Source organism: Mobula hypostoma, chromosome 9 (assembly GCF_963921235.1).
Source record: "Mobula hypostoma chromosome 9, sMobHyp1.1, whole genome shotgun sequence".
Classification (NCBI taxonomy): domain Eukaryota; kingdom Metazoa; phylum Chordata; class Chondrichthyes; order Myliobatiformes; family Myliobatidae; genus Mobula; species Mobula hypostoma.
The window spans coordinates 90,977,012-90,991,221 of NC_086105.1; the positions used below are offsets into that span (position 1 = coordinate 90,977,012).

General features: G+C 41.5%; 1 protein-coding gene across 4 annotated transcripts in view; it reads left to right on the plus strand.

Annotated features, from left to right (window-relative positions):
- Positions 1-13,781, plus strand: part of ints1 (integrator complex subunit 1) — a 149,298-nt gene extending 135,517 nt beyond the window's left edge. For all 4 annotated transcript variants that reach the window (XM_063058663.1, XM_063058662.1, XM_063058665.1 and 1 more), the window contains 3 exons: positions 169-260; positions 6,974-7,083; positions 7,606-13,781. In XM_063058663.1, the coding sequence (XP_062914733.1) occupies positions 169-260; positions 6,974-7,083; positions 7,606-7,721 (318 nt within the window). In that variant the 3' untranslated portion in view covers positions 7,722-13,781. The remainder of the gene's footprint in view (positions 1-168; positions 261-6,973; positions 7,084-7,605) is intronic.
- Positions 13,782-14,210: the final 429 nt, after the last annotated feature.

Consider the following 14,210-nt stretch of genomic DNA (forward strand, 5'->3'; position numbering starts at 1 on the left):
TGACAATCCCCACCTCAGGCCTTACCAGCTAGTTGTATTGATATGGGAGGGAGTTTCACTCTTTGTTGAGCCTGAATTGCACAGGGCAATAAATATTCAAGTTAACTTTGGATGCATTCACAGTGTCACTTGCTGTTACTGTACTAAAAGTTTTCTTATTTCTTACAGAATGATCTCCAGCGTCTGATGAGTTCACCTGAGGAACTTTCACGGAACATCGCATTTGACTTGGCCTTGAGGAGTATCCAGCACGATCCACGGTAACTAGAGCATGTGAGCTTGTCAAAGATGGACATGTACTCTATAACTGTCATAATCTGTGACCCAAAGTGCGTTATAACATTGGAATGCCGGAATTCGGGCTGTCAATTTGTTCAAAGAAATCTCTGATGAATTAGCATGAGATAACAGTCGGTCTTCCTTCAGTGCTATTGGTCAAATTACTTGCCAGGAAAATGGGAGGAATTCTACTGGACTCAACAGCAATAAGGTGTAAAGAAAAGCTACGTAATCTGGAGCTAAATTCACTGGAATTTAGAAGATTAAAAAGAGATTTGGTTTAAGGTTTCATGATATTAAAGATGCTGATGGGGCAGATAAAGAGGAACTAGTTAGGGAATCAAGGATTAGGGGATGCCGTCCACAAATTTAGGCTTAGACTTTGAAGAATAACTTCTAGGTGCAAGAGAAAGTAGATATTTAGAACTTAAATCTATAAAGAGTTTACTAATAGGCCTAAATACCTGGTCGATTAATTTTAACTCAAGTTTTTGTTGACTTGCAGTATTAAAGAATGTGGAAAAATGCCAGGTCATGATAATATGCTTAAATGGCAGGGCAAGCTCAACAGACCAAATGGCTTATTGCTGCTACTTTGTTCTCTACAGTACTTGGTTTTTTCCCATGAGGTTTATGTCATCCACCTAAGATCAGACCAGGCCCTAGTTTAAAGCCTCTCAAAAAAGTGGTGAGTTAGTAATAGTTGTCTCGTTTCTTGGGCCATCTTGTACAGGCTGAGGTACTCTTAAGGAATTGGATACTCTTGCAATGCTGCACTGACACTAATTGCTCCAGTATTACCAGAGGCTCCTTATATCTCAGCTCAAGTTGTAGATGCCTGATGAGCATCAGCAGCACACAGCTCTATGTCTTGGCTTTGACCTACCATTTATTAGGTTATTGTTAGATATGTGGGTTATGACCAAAGCAAAAATGGCTCCAGTCACTTAGCACTTTAGTGCAAGAGTGTATCTTAGGTGTGTCAAAAATCAAACTTACAAAAATTAGTGAAAATTTACGAAAAGATATCTACCAGAAAACACAGTAATAGCTCACTCTGTACAGTGTGAACTCCCGGCAGCCCCTATCGCTCCCTCACTGAGCTCCTTTTTATTCAGCATTAGGACATGACAGTGTTAATTATGGTGCACCCACAGTGCAGTAACAATCAGATTATGAAATAATCCAATTTACCTTAAATAAAGTATACAACAACATATATAAAAGTTGCTGGTGAACGCAGCAGGCCAGGCAGCATCTCTAGGAAGAGGTGCAGTCGACGTTTCAGGCCGAGACCCTTCGTCAGGACTAAGTGAAGGAAGAGTGAGTAAGGGATTTGAAAGTTGGAGGGGAGGGGGAGATCCAAAATGATAGGAGAAGACAGGAGGGGGAGGGATGGAGCCAAGAGCTGGACAGGTGATAGGCAAAAGGGATACGAGAGGATCATGGGGCAGGAGGTCCGGGAAGAAAGACAAGGAGAGCGGGGGGTGGGGGGACCCAGAGGATGGGCAAGGGGTATATTTAGAGGGACAGAGGGAGAAAAAGGAGAGTGAGAGAAAGAATGTGTGTATAAAAGTAAGTAACAGATGGGGTACGAGGGGGAGGTGGGGCATTAGCGGAAGTTAGAGAAGTCGATGTTCATGCCATCAGGTTGGAGGCTACCCAGGCGGAATATAAGGTGTTGTTCCTCCAACCTGAGTGTGGCTTCATCTTTACAGTAGAGGAGGCCGTGGATAGACATGTCAGAATGGGAATGAGATGTGGAATTAAAATATGTGGCCACTGGGAGATCCTGCTTTCTCTGGTGGACAGAGCGTAGGTGTTCAGCAAAGCGGTCTCCCAGTCTGTGTCGGGTTTCGCCAATATATAAAAGGCCACATCGGGAGCACCGGACGCACTATATCACCCCAGCCGACTCACAGGTGAAGTGTTGCCTCACCTGGAAGGACTGTTTGGGGCCCTGAATGGTGGTAAGGGAGGAAGTGTAAGGGCATATGTAGCACTTGTTCCACTTACACGGATAAGTGCCAGGAGGGAGATCAGTGGGGAGGGATGGGGGGGACGAATGGACAAGGGAGTCGCATAGGGAGTGATCCCTGCGGAATGCAGGGGGGGGGGAGGGAAAGTTGTGCTTAGTGGTGGGATCCCGTTGGAGGTGGCGGAAGTTACGGAGAATAATATGTTGGACCCGGAGGCTGGTGGGGTGGTAGGTGAGGACCAGGGGAACCCTATTCCTAGTGGGGTAGCGGGAGGATGGAGTGAGAATTTCCAGCATCTGCAGAATTCCTGTTGTTTACAACAACATATACACATTTACATACCCCCATTCCTGAAGAAATGGAATGTTCCACCTTGTATGACGGGAGAGGCACCAGAAGGCCAACCCAAGCACATTAGCTCGGTTTAGGACCCACTATGAAAATATACTGGGGTAGACATTGAAGTGTGCACACTCAGCAAAACAACAGCAGGATGACAAGGCAGTGTTTGTGTGTGTGTGTAAGGAGTGCGTTTACTGTGTGCTCTCCATCACAGTTATAGTTTATCTTCTACCTCAAGAACACTTTTCTGCTTAGTCCCCATATCGCCTAACTCCTATGATTTTCAAAAATGTGTGGATCTCAGCCATAAATAACTGAGCATCTACTACTCAGTAAGATAGAAAGTTCCAAACTGTATGACCCATAGGGTAACAAAAATTTTCTTCATTTCTGTCCCAGTTACTATTGCCTGTCCTACGACTCTACCCCAATTTAAAATCAAAGACAGGAAAAGAAGAGGCTTTTATGTGGTGAAGCCCTCTCCAGATCATATTTTTCCTGATGCGATTGCTCCTCATTTCTCTAAACTGTATGGACCAATCTAACAAGGTCTCTTGGGGATCATGCAGAGTAGGGCTTTGGTGGGTATGAAGGTGGGGCAGAGACTAAGCGTGGGAGTTCAGAAAAGACAGGGTGGAGAGTTGTAAGGCCAAGTTAAGTAAGCAGTAAAGCATCTGGACCCAAGTGTTGTTGGAAGTTAATTAATATTATAGTAGACAGAGTCAGGAAAGATCTCCCAGTTCCACTGAATGCACAGTCTTTGGCTTGTGGGAATATTATACTTAACAGTTTGTACAGTATGTTACAGGAAAGGCCCTTCAAATCACAATGTTGTGCCACAATAATGAAACTAGTAATTAAATGCCTGACTAAATTAATCCCTTCTGCCTACGCAATAGCTATGACCGTCCATTCTCTGTGAACTCCTGTGCCTGTCTAATGCCTCTGTTGTATTTGTCTCATGGCCAACCATGGCAGTGCATTCCAGGCACCCACCAATCTCAGTGTTAAAAAATAAAGTAAAACGTGACCCATACATTCAACTTATCCCCTCTCATATTAAATGCATACCAGGATTAGACATTTTGACACTAAGAGGAGGATATTCTGCAGCTCCAGCTCTCTACTCTGTAGATGTGGAATCAGGTTTCCTGAATGTGTGAATACCTAGAAAGAAACATTCAGGAAACATCATCAATTAAAACTTATGATCCAGATTTTGGACTTTGAGAAGCAGTTGGTGTTGCTCTGATGTATCTTTGAAGCTACGTTCTTTTTGAATTGTCTGCTTTGGGTTTAGTCACCCCACTGCAGGAGGAAAGGGAATGGCTGGAAGTCCAGAAAGATAATGCAATAGTCCACTGCATGTATTCACCTCTGTCTGGACACCCTATCACTTACTCCATTATTCAGAGCCAGAGTGGTGTCACAAAAACTACCTTGAACTCGATGTCAGTAAGGCCAAGAATTTGATTGTGGACTTCAGGAAGGGAAAGTTAGGGGATCAGCAGTGGAAAGGGTGAGCAGTTTCAAGCTCCAAGGCATCAACCTCTCTGAAGATCTATCCTGTGTCCAACATATTGATACAATTACAAAGAAAGCACAATGGTGGCTATGTTTCATTGGGAGTTTGAGGAGACAGTACGTCACCAAAGACTCACGCAAATTTCTGCAAATGTGCCATGGAGAGCATTGTAACTGTTGCATCATCATCTGGTATGTAAGGGCCACTGCACAGGATCGGAAAAAGCTGCTGAAAGTTTTAAATACAGCCAGCACTATCACATGCAGTAGCCTCAGTATCGAGGACATCTTCAAAAGGTGATGTCTCAGAAAAGGTGGCATCCATTATGAAGGACCCTCCCAGCACCCAGGACATGCCCTCTTCTCATTGCTACCATCAGAGAGGAAGTACAGGAGCCTGAAGGAACAACAACTTCCCCTCTACCATCAGATTTCAGAATGGATAATAAACCCATCAGCACTAACTCACTTCTGCTTGCTCTTTTTTTGCTCTACTTATTTAATTTAATTTTTTTTATTTTGAGTATCAGTGGATTTTGGTTAATTGGGCTGTCAATCAGGGTAGCCGCTTATTTGGGACAACTCTTAAAGAACAAAAACAAAACAAGAAATTAGCTCTGATTCCCTTCATCTATTTGGAGCAAGAGATCATTGCTGAACATTTTCTAATTAACATGGGTGGAGTGTACATGATGTGGCAGTTAGTACACTGTGCATAAAGGTAACAGTTTTTAAATAGCGTCACTTGCATGTATTTGTGTTCAAAAAGCAGTGATTTTTGTCACTGATAGTTGGTCAGTAATAAACAGTAAGACTATTCAGAACTGTTTTGCTCGCTATGGTTTCAAACATTCAGGTTTGGAGATGCCAGATATAGCCAGAGTGAAAATGAAACAATTTCACTACTTCAAGTTAGGAACTATGAAGAATTTGAAAGTATCCACGATTTGGAGAATGCAATCATCACGAGCACTGTTTGACTGCAGTCCACTGTCTGCACTGATTTTGTTCATTTACAGCTAAAAGAACACAGCAGCATACATTGAATGAATTCCTCTATCAATAGCTATTAGGAACCAATACACAGCTTTATAGTACTGCAGTATTGTTGATTGTGTTCTAATTTGTTTTGTATTTTATTTAATTACATAATTTATTACTCAGTTAACGTTAATTTGGCACTTATATTTCTTTTTAACTATTGCCATGAAACTGCGGCTAACTGGGGCAACCGCTTAATTTGGCTAAAATGTGCCAATCCCAGTGTGTCCCATTTAACTGGAATCCACCGTACTTATTTATAGTTTTTTTTATTATTATTATGTATTGCAATGTACTGCTGCCGCAAAACGATGAATTTCATCACATATACTAATGATATTTAACCAGCTTCTGATTCTGAGCAAAGTCCAGGCACGGTGGGTGATTTAACTGTAGAATACCATAGAAAGGGCAATAGAGGGATTTAAAAATTAGGCAGGAACTTGTGTTTCTTTGGTCCATAATTGTGGCATTTTATATTGCACCTTCTCAGTATATTGATATCTTCCTACAGCTTAGAACAATCGTGCCAAATGTCAACAGCACTGTCACTTTTGGTGCATCTGTATTTACAAACTAAGTCCAAGGCATTAAAATAATTGAAAATCCATAACCTGTAAGGCTATGCACTGGAGCAGCTGGACTTAAATGCAGTACCTACGCTGCTGCATTTTTGGCTAGCACAGTACATTGTCTTTCTCTCTATCTGTCCTGTACATCTGATTTTTGATACCCACTCATCCCCAGAATCAAAATAGTGAATCTATACATCTCTGATTCTGGGCCTTGTAAATAAGGAGATCTAAACTGCACATCCATATTCCTTGGACTGTACCAGAAAGCAGTTCTTACTTTTGTTCTCCAACTGTGGCAATGAAAGACAATTTATCTTCTCTGTGTTTTGGTCAAGTTCTAACGTTTACTTCCTATATCTGTCAAATCCATATTGTTGATTGTTTCGAAGAATGGCAACCAAATGGATTCTGTTGACTGCCAATATTTTTCCCAATTTGATTGCCCTGGTCCTTTCTTATTGTATAACAAGGGTGGATGTTGTGGATAGTTCTTTCTCCATTTGTGTTGCTGCTATTAGTGGAACTCTAAACCAATCTAATCAATGACTTTTTTTGGAGGAGCAACACTTCATATACCGTCCAGGTAGTCTCCAGCCCCTTGGTTTGAACATAGAATTCTCCATCTTCCAGTAATTCCCTCCCCCTCCCTTCCTCTATCCCTATTTCACATCACCTCCCTCATAGTTCCGCCTCCTTCTACTACTAAGCATTGTTCTCCTGCCAATCACCTCCCTGCTTTCCCTCCCCCACCCCTTTGTCTTCCAAATTACTGTTTTTTTTCAACTACCAGCATTCTTCAAACCCTCCCCAAAGTTCTTCCTTCAGTCCTGACGAAGGGTTTCGGCCCGAAACGTGGACTATTCTTTTCAACTGATGTTGACTGACCTGCTGAGTTCCTCCAGCGCATTGTGAGTGTTCCTTTGACAACAGCATCGGCAGATTATTCTGTCTTTACAATGATTTTTTTTGACCCCTATTATCTCTTCTCTTTACCCAAAATGATTCTACCTAATACTCATCTGGGTCAATATAATTCTTTATTAGGGCAATCATCATACCATTTCTCCTCTTCCTCTCTCAACTGTAAGATGTTGCTCTTTTCTTGTACAAGTACTCTTTTCCTGGATGCTGCCTAGCCTGCTGAATTCCTCCAGCATTTTGTGTGTGTTGCTCAGATTTCCAGCATCTGCAGATTTTCTCCTGTTTACGATTAACTTTGGTTTCCTTTTCCAGTGTTGCTGCTGACTTTCTCCCAACATTCTTGTACTGTCTTGGCTGTGGAAATTATGATGTGGTGCAGACAGCCCTGAAGAATCTTCCTGATTACACACTACTCTGCCAAGGTAAATATGATTTGTCTTGTATAAACCTTGAGATTGGTTTATTATCTGGTAAGTTTTAAAACTTGATCCACTTCTCTCTATAAATCCCTGTGACTGAAAGTTGCCGCCTTTTGTGAAAATATGACTCTATTTAACTAGTCTGATGCTTGGTTCAAATGATCATTGTGAACCACAGAGAGCATCACAATACTCACAAACAATACACACATGCACACTGTACTGTAGGTGATAAAAGAGGTCTGGGGATCTCTTGCTTTCTTAATAACCCTCCTTAGCTCTTGGGTATTGCTTTATTGTAAGACTTGTAATGAACCACTCTAATACAGTACAGAGATTGAAAAGACAGAGGATCTTCCAGGTCTGAATTGACCAGTGTGATTTATCAGATAATCATAATGACTTAAATATGTGATTGATTATGATGCAGTGATTGAGGAGTTTATTTGCCTTTACCTGGATGGTAGTGCTGCTGTTCTTTTACTTCTGACATTAACTCATTATTGTCCTTTGCTTTGTTTCTAGAGCATGCAGGTGTTCTCTTGCACAAGGCTTTCTTGGTTGGGATGTATAGCCAGCTTGACACAAGTCCACAGATTGCAGAAGCCATGAAAGTTCTACACATGGAAGCCACAACTTAAGGACCAAGCATTGTTAAAGTGATGCCTTATTGATACAGCAAGAAGTATTGGAAGAAGACTTGACGGTGGACGTACTTTTCATACAATGCCGTTGATCTTCTAATATTTTTCACATGAAGAAGTCAAACTATTCAAGATGATGCTGCACAGGATTATTTCCCAAGAACATAAACAACTGAGAATTAGACGATTTGAACATTGCTTTTCTTGCATAACGATAGTCACTGCACTTCAGTTCATCATATGAAGATCTTTATGATGAGGAGGTGCACAGAAGTGAAATACAACAAATCTTTCAGTTTCTCAATTCTGATTTTTCCTTACTCTCACTCATGCACAGTTTGCCCAACTTCAGTTGAAATGCTCCAAATAAATGTCAGGTGAAATGGAAGCCATTATGTACAATTCTGAGCAGCCAAGAGGTTTGCTAGTCCAACAAGAAACATAGCACAAAGCTGAATTCCAACCTCCCATCATACTTGAAGATGAGGCTTGCAGATGCAAATGCATAGCCAGACATTTAGTCACTGAACCCATTACTATTGTAACCAGGACTCAGTAGTGTTGTCTTAAAATTGGGAAACAATTGGGTGAAAGCCATCAGAGTTTACTTGTCTTATTGGTTCTATTGGGCTCCTTGGGATAATTCTGTGGATTGAATAAGATCTTGTGAATGCATGGGACTGTGAGATTCCACAGTCAGGACCCACATATAATGCTTCCCTGATGTTCTGTGAAAGCATTGTGCTTTTGTTGAGTTTTTTTTATATAAAATAAATATTTGACAAAAATATTAGATATGTTTGCTGTTGTGATACAAACTGAGCAGGATAAACTGTCCAAATGACCAGCAGCAGGTGAAACTGTTGGGAAGAGTTTTTGTAGGTGGTTCTCCAAGCTATTTCTAATTCTTGGGAATTAACCTTGTAAATGAAGAAGAGACTCGGAACCTTCTAATACTTGTCATGACTGAAGAAGACATTCTGTTTTCAGCATGTCAAATACTGCTGAGTATTTGGAATCCTGGGAACAATTTTCAGCTTTGTATCAAAGAAAAGATGTGCAGCCCTGGAGAGAGTTGAGAGGAGGCTCACAAAACTGATCCCAGGAATGAAAGACTTAACCTATTTAATTTCTCTGAGCTGGTGTTTGTCAGATTTCAGAAGGATGAGGGGGCGATCTCATTGAAGCCTACCGAGTACTGAAAGGCTGAATAGAATGGACATGGAGAGGGTGTTTCCATTAGTAGGAGAGTCTAGGGTCTGAGGGTACAGACTCAAAATAAAGGGATGTCTCTTTAAAATTGAGATGCGGAGCGATTTCTTCAGCCAGATGGTGAATTTGCTGAATTCGTTGCCACAGAAGGCTGTGGAGGCAAAGTTAATTGGGTTTATTTAAGGCAGAGATTGATAGTTCTTGATTGGTAAGGGGGTTAAGGATTATGTAGGAGAATGGGATTGAAATATCTACTATAGGAGCAAAAGAAAAATTCTGCCCCTATATCTTATGGTCTATGTTACAGATTCATAAAACGTGGAGAGCCCATTTAGCCCCCATGATCATGTTATCAGAGGGACCTCATCAATATTAGTCACTTGGCCCAATGTCTTTTGTGTTTTAATGTGTTTGATTCTATTGTGAAGGTCTGTGAATGTAGTCACTCAGGCATTAATGTTGCAGTCATGCATTTCCTTTACTAGTTATCACATTTTCTTTAAGTCAGTACCCAAATAATCAAATAACCTGTCCCCAAGTAAACACTTCCCTCTTTTTCCTGTAGATTATCCTTCAATTACTTTTAACCCTTTGTTGTTTCCCTACAATTTTTCTTCTCAATTTTTGCAACCAAGGATGTTCCAGATCACTTACATAAACCTGTTCTGAAACTTGTGGGACTAAAGACGGACGCAATGATCTGCACCCAAGAGTTTGAAAGGAGGTGGTTGCAGAGATAATGGACCCATTGGATGATTTTTTTTAACTCACTAAATTCCAGGAAGTTACGAGAGGTTTGGAAAAAAGACAATATGACTCCCTCATTCAACAACAAAGGCAGACAAGGTGATAAGCATACACCAGTTAGTTTAACATCTGTTGTTGACAACTTGCTAGAGTCAATAGTATTTGATAATTTACCATTTATGACAGCTGAATGTAATCAAATCTGAATGACATCATTTTATGAAAGGTAATTCATGTTTGACAAATTTGTTCAAGTTCTTTGAAGGACAGTTGACAGAGGGGAACGTGTAGATGGTAGTGTATTTAAGTTCACAAAAGGCATTTAACAAGGTGCCATATAGAGGCTGGTATGTAATGAAGAGCCCAAGGAAATGGAGGAAGTGTGCTACCATGGATTGTAAGCTGGCTGCCACAGGCAAAACTAGAGTTGGAATAAATTAATTCTTTTAAAACTGGAGGAATGTAATTAGTTAAGTTCCCAAGGATTGGTTCTTACTCCCTCATTTACTTTTTACATCGCGACTTGGAGGAGAAAACGAAATATGAGATTTCCAAGTTTTGCCAATGAAATGAAAGTGGTGTAAGGGTGTGTTGTGATGAGGACATTGTAATTCTGCAATGGGATATAAATAGAGTGATAGGGCAAAGCCTGGCAAAAAAATTTAATGTGGGGAAGCATGAAATCATGCACTTCATTGAGAGGAATCAGAAGGCAGATTATTGTCTACCTCGGGGCTTCCCAGCATTTTCTTGTGACTTGGACCAATACCATTAAGCAAGGGGTCCGTGGGCACTAGGTTGGGAGCCCCTGCTCTAAGTGGAGAGAAGCTGTAAGTGAGTGCTGTTCAATGGTATTTAGAAGTACTGAGCATGAATAATTAAATGTAAGCAGTCAGTTCCTACCGAAGGTAAATAGTGCATTGGCCTTTATTACAAAAGGATTGGAGTTTATGAATGGGGAGTTTTTGTTACAGTACAAGATTTTGGACAGGTGAGGCCACTATGCACAGTATTGGTCCTCAAACTTGTGGACAGTGTACAGCAGGGTTCCTCACGGGTTCAGCAAAACCCGAAGGTTCTGTGAGGTCGCTAGAGCTTCCGCGGGAGGTCGTGATTTTAAAAAATAAACATCATTTTTTGAACTTTGCATTAATGCATGATGCTAGCGCTCTCATTGACTGAGTAGTCCCATTAGCAATCTCGTGAAGAGGTCTCTCAGCCCAGTATGGCAGTGCACAGTTGGACCACGTTTATTTGGTTGAGTCCATTTGTCAGTTTTTAACACAAGATGGTCAAGCCTTTGATAATTGGTGAGTACTAATGCACAGAGGCAAGGACAGTAGGCTGATAGTTGGTGAGCACTGTATTGCACGGAGGTGAGGACGGTAGGCTGATAATTGGTGAGCACTGTACTGCACAGAGGGGAGGATGGTATGTGTTTTCCAAGCATTGAATGGACTTGCCCAACTTGGGCTGTAACATCAGCCTGTCCTTCCCAAATTACCTCACCCAACTTCCCTTTACACACCTTCGACTGACTTATGGGAGTGAGCAAGTTATCAATGTAGTAGAAAATTGGAGGGAAATTTTCATTCTAAAGATGGTCTAGTGTGGTGAAGAACTGCAGAACAAAATTGGACAGTATTTTTCCTCCTTTTCAACACGTGTATGACTGGGTGAGGGACTATTTCTCTTAATCTTCTGCTCAGCCTGACAACTTGACTTTGGGAGAAGAGGAAGAGCCTTGTGAGCTGCACTCTGATCATATACTCAGGATGAGATTTACTGATCTCTCTCTGGACAAGTTCTGGAATTCTGTGGGGGAAAGCTTTTTCTTGTTTAACAAGCATCAGGAACAAGGATAAAAATCTTCTCATTTCAGTTGAAAGTGAAATCTGTGGGTGCTTCTCTCAAGTTCAACCCAGAATTGAGAGATGTATTATGTTTGTCTTATGAGCTTTTAAAATGTATGAAAGGGAATGAAAAGAGATTAATTTCAAGAAAGATGAGCTAAAAATAATTCTCTACTCGAAACAGCATTGACAACTATTTTTGGATTATTATATCTACAACCTACTAATCACACTAATGTACCCTGAGCTGTACAGATAATATTTTTTAGACAGGAATTCCCTGAGACCTGAGAATTATTTCGAGGGTTGCCCCAGGACATAACATTTGAGAAAGGCTGGTGTAGAGGGTTGTCAAAGGATACAGCAGAATATGGATCAGTTACAGATACGGGCAGAGAAATGGCACATTGGTTTTATTCTGTGCAATGTGAGGTGTTGTATTTTGGCACATCCAATGTAAGGATGAAATATGCTCTTACTGGCAGGACCCTTAACAGGATCGATATACAGAAGGACTTGGGCCTTAAATCCGTAGCTCACTGAAAATAGCCATGGTTGTCTTCATTGGTTGGGTCATTGAGTACAAGAATAAGAAAGTTATGTCGCAGCTATATAAAAGTTTGGTTAGGCTGCGCTTGGAGTATTGTGTGCAATTCTGGTTGCCCCATTACAGGAAAGGTGAGAAGGCTTTGGAGTGGATGCAGAAGATGTCGACCAGGATGCTACCTGATTATGAGCTATAAAGAGATGTTGAACGAACTTGGGTTTTTACTGTGGAGTGTTGAGGGGAGGCTGAGCGAAGGCCTAATAAGATTTTAAGAGACATAGACAGGGTAGACAGAATCATTTTTCTCTCAGGGCAGAAATGTCAAGTACTTGAGGGTATGCATTTAAGGCAAGAGGAAACAAGTTTACAATGATGGGTGACTAGAACAGGCTGCAGGGAAGAGTGGTGGAAAAAGATATGATAGTAGTGCTAAGGGGCTGTCAGATGCCTGAATGTGCAGGGAATGGAAGGATATGGATCAGGTACAGGCAGAAACAAATTAGTTTAATTCGGCATTGTATTGGTTGCAGACATTGTGAGCTGAAAAACCTGTACTGAGCTGTTCTATGTTAACTTAAAATGGGTATAGCAGCACTGGAGATGGTATAAAGGAGATTCACCACTTAATTTCCTGGGACAAGGGTTGGCGCATAAGAAGGGAGTAGACAGTTTACATTTGTATTCCCTGCAGTTTCAAAGAATGAGGGATGACCTTTTTCAGATATATAAGGCCTGGGGTCGAAATCTTTTTTATGCCATGGACCAATACCATTAAGCAAAGGTCTGTGGACCCCAGTTTGGGAATCCCTGCCCAAAGGGAACTTTTCCCTGGTGAGAGAATCTTAAACAAGGGGACATTGCTGTAAAACAAACTCAGTCATTCAAAACTGAGGAGTAGACTTCTCTTGGAAAGTAGTGAATCTCTGCAGTCCTCTGGTCCGAGAATAGTGGAGGCCAAATCATTAGAGCCCTTATGGTGCAGATAGATGAGTATTTGAAAGATTGAGGTACTGAGAACTAGCAAGAAAGGATAATTGTCAACATAGATCAATATCTGAAGCTTAACTCCTAATGAAATGTGGTGCTGCTGTAAGATTCTACTGCTTTCCTTTGCAACTGGCAAACTTCAGAATGCCCAAATACAAGCCATCACCAGCAATGAAGAAGTGGAGTGATTTACTTAATGTGATGCAGGTAGAATCCATTTAGTCTGCAGGGTCCCTCCTTGTTTTCAGCACAGAATTCCCCTTTTTTTTGTTCTTAGTGACATTCTCTCTTACCTACCCAGCAACTGCTCATTGATTTTCTTTTGCCATTTACCTACACCAGTCACCAATTAACATGCCAGTGCACCTTTAGAATATGGGAGGAAACCAGAGCACCCAGAGAAAACCCATACAGTAACAGGAAGAACGTGCAAACTCCGCAGAGTTGGGATCTGAGGTCAGGATTGAACCCACGTTACAGGAGCTGTGAGGGAGTGGCACAACCTGCTACAACTGTGAAGTGCTCTCAGAACCAATTGTTGTAGATTGCAAATCGAACAAGTTGTGATAACATAGGGGAACAGTGTTATGAGTGCTGTAGTTTGCACAAAAAGGTTCAGAACCAAAAGAAGTAGATGCCTGGTAACTGATTTCTGTGACACTACATTGTTAAGCACCATGTGATTCAAGTTTTCATTTTTCAAAAATAAAAAATAACAAATACCACAATTACCTTGATTGTGAAGTCAGCATTATTCTTTGTGGGCAAGGTACCGAAGCACAAATGACCCCAGGTTTGTCCGGGACCACTCATGCAGTCTAGCTGTCTCAACCCAAGAGGACGGAACACTACCCCTTCACAGCAGACACCAAGTCCAGTGCCTCACCATCCACATATTGCAGCCCTGATCCTCCCCCCAACACCACCACCACCGAACGCCAATGCCTTCTCATGCCCCAGGTCTGACTACTGACTAATGGCACTCCTCCAGTTCCTGAACTGCCTCTCCCTTGACTACTTGCCTTGCCAACCCAACCTCACCTGACCCAAAACTCCAGAAACACTTCTGTGTTCTTGAACTTCTGACATCCCCAGCTGCAGATTCACAGTGCACTCGAGTATTCACTCACACACGGGCCT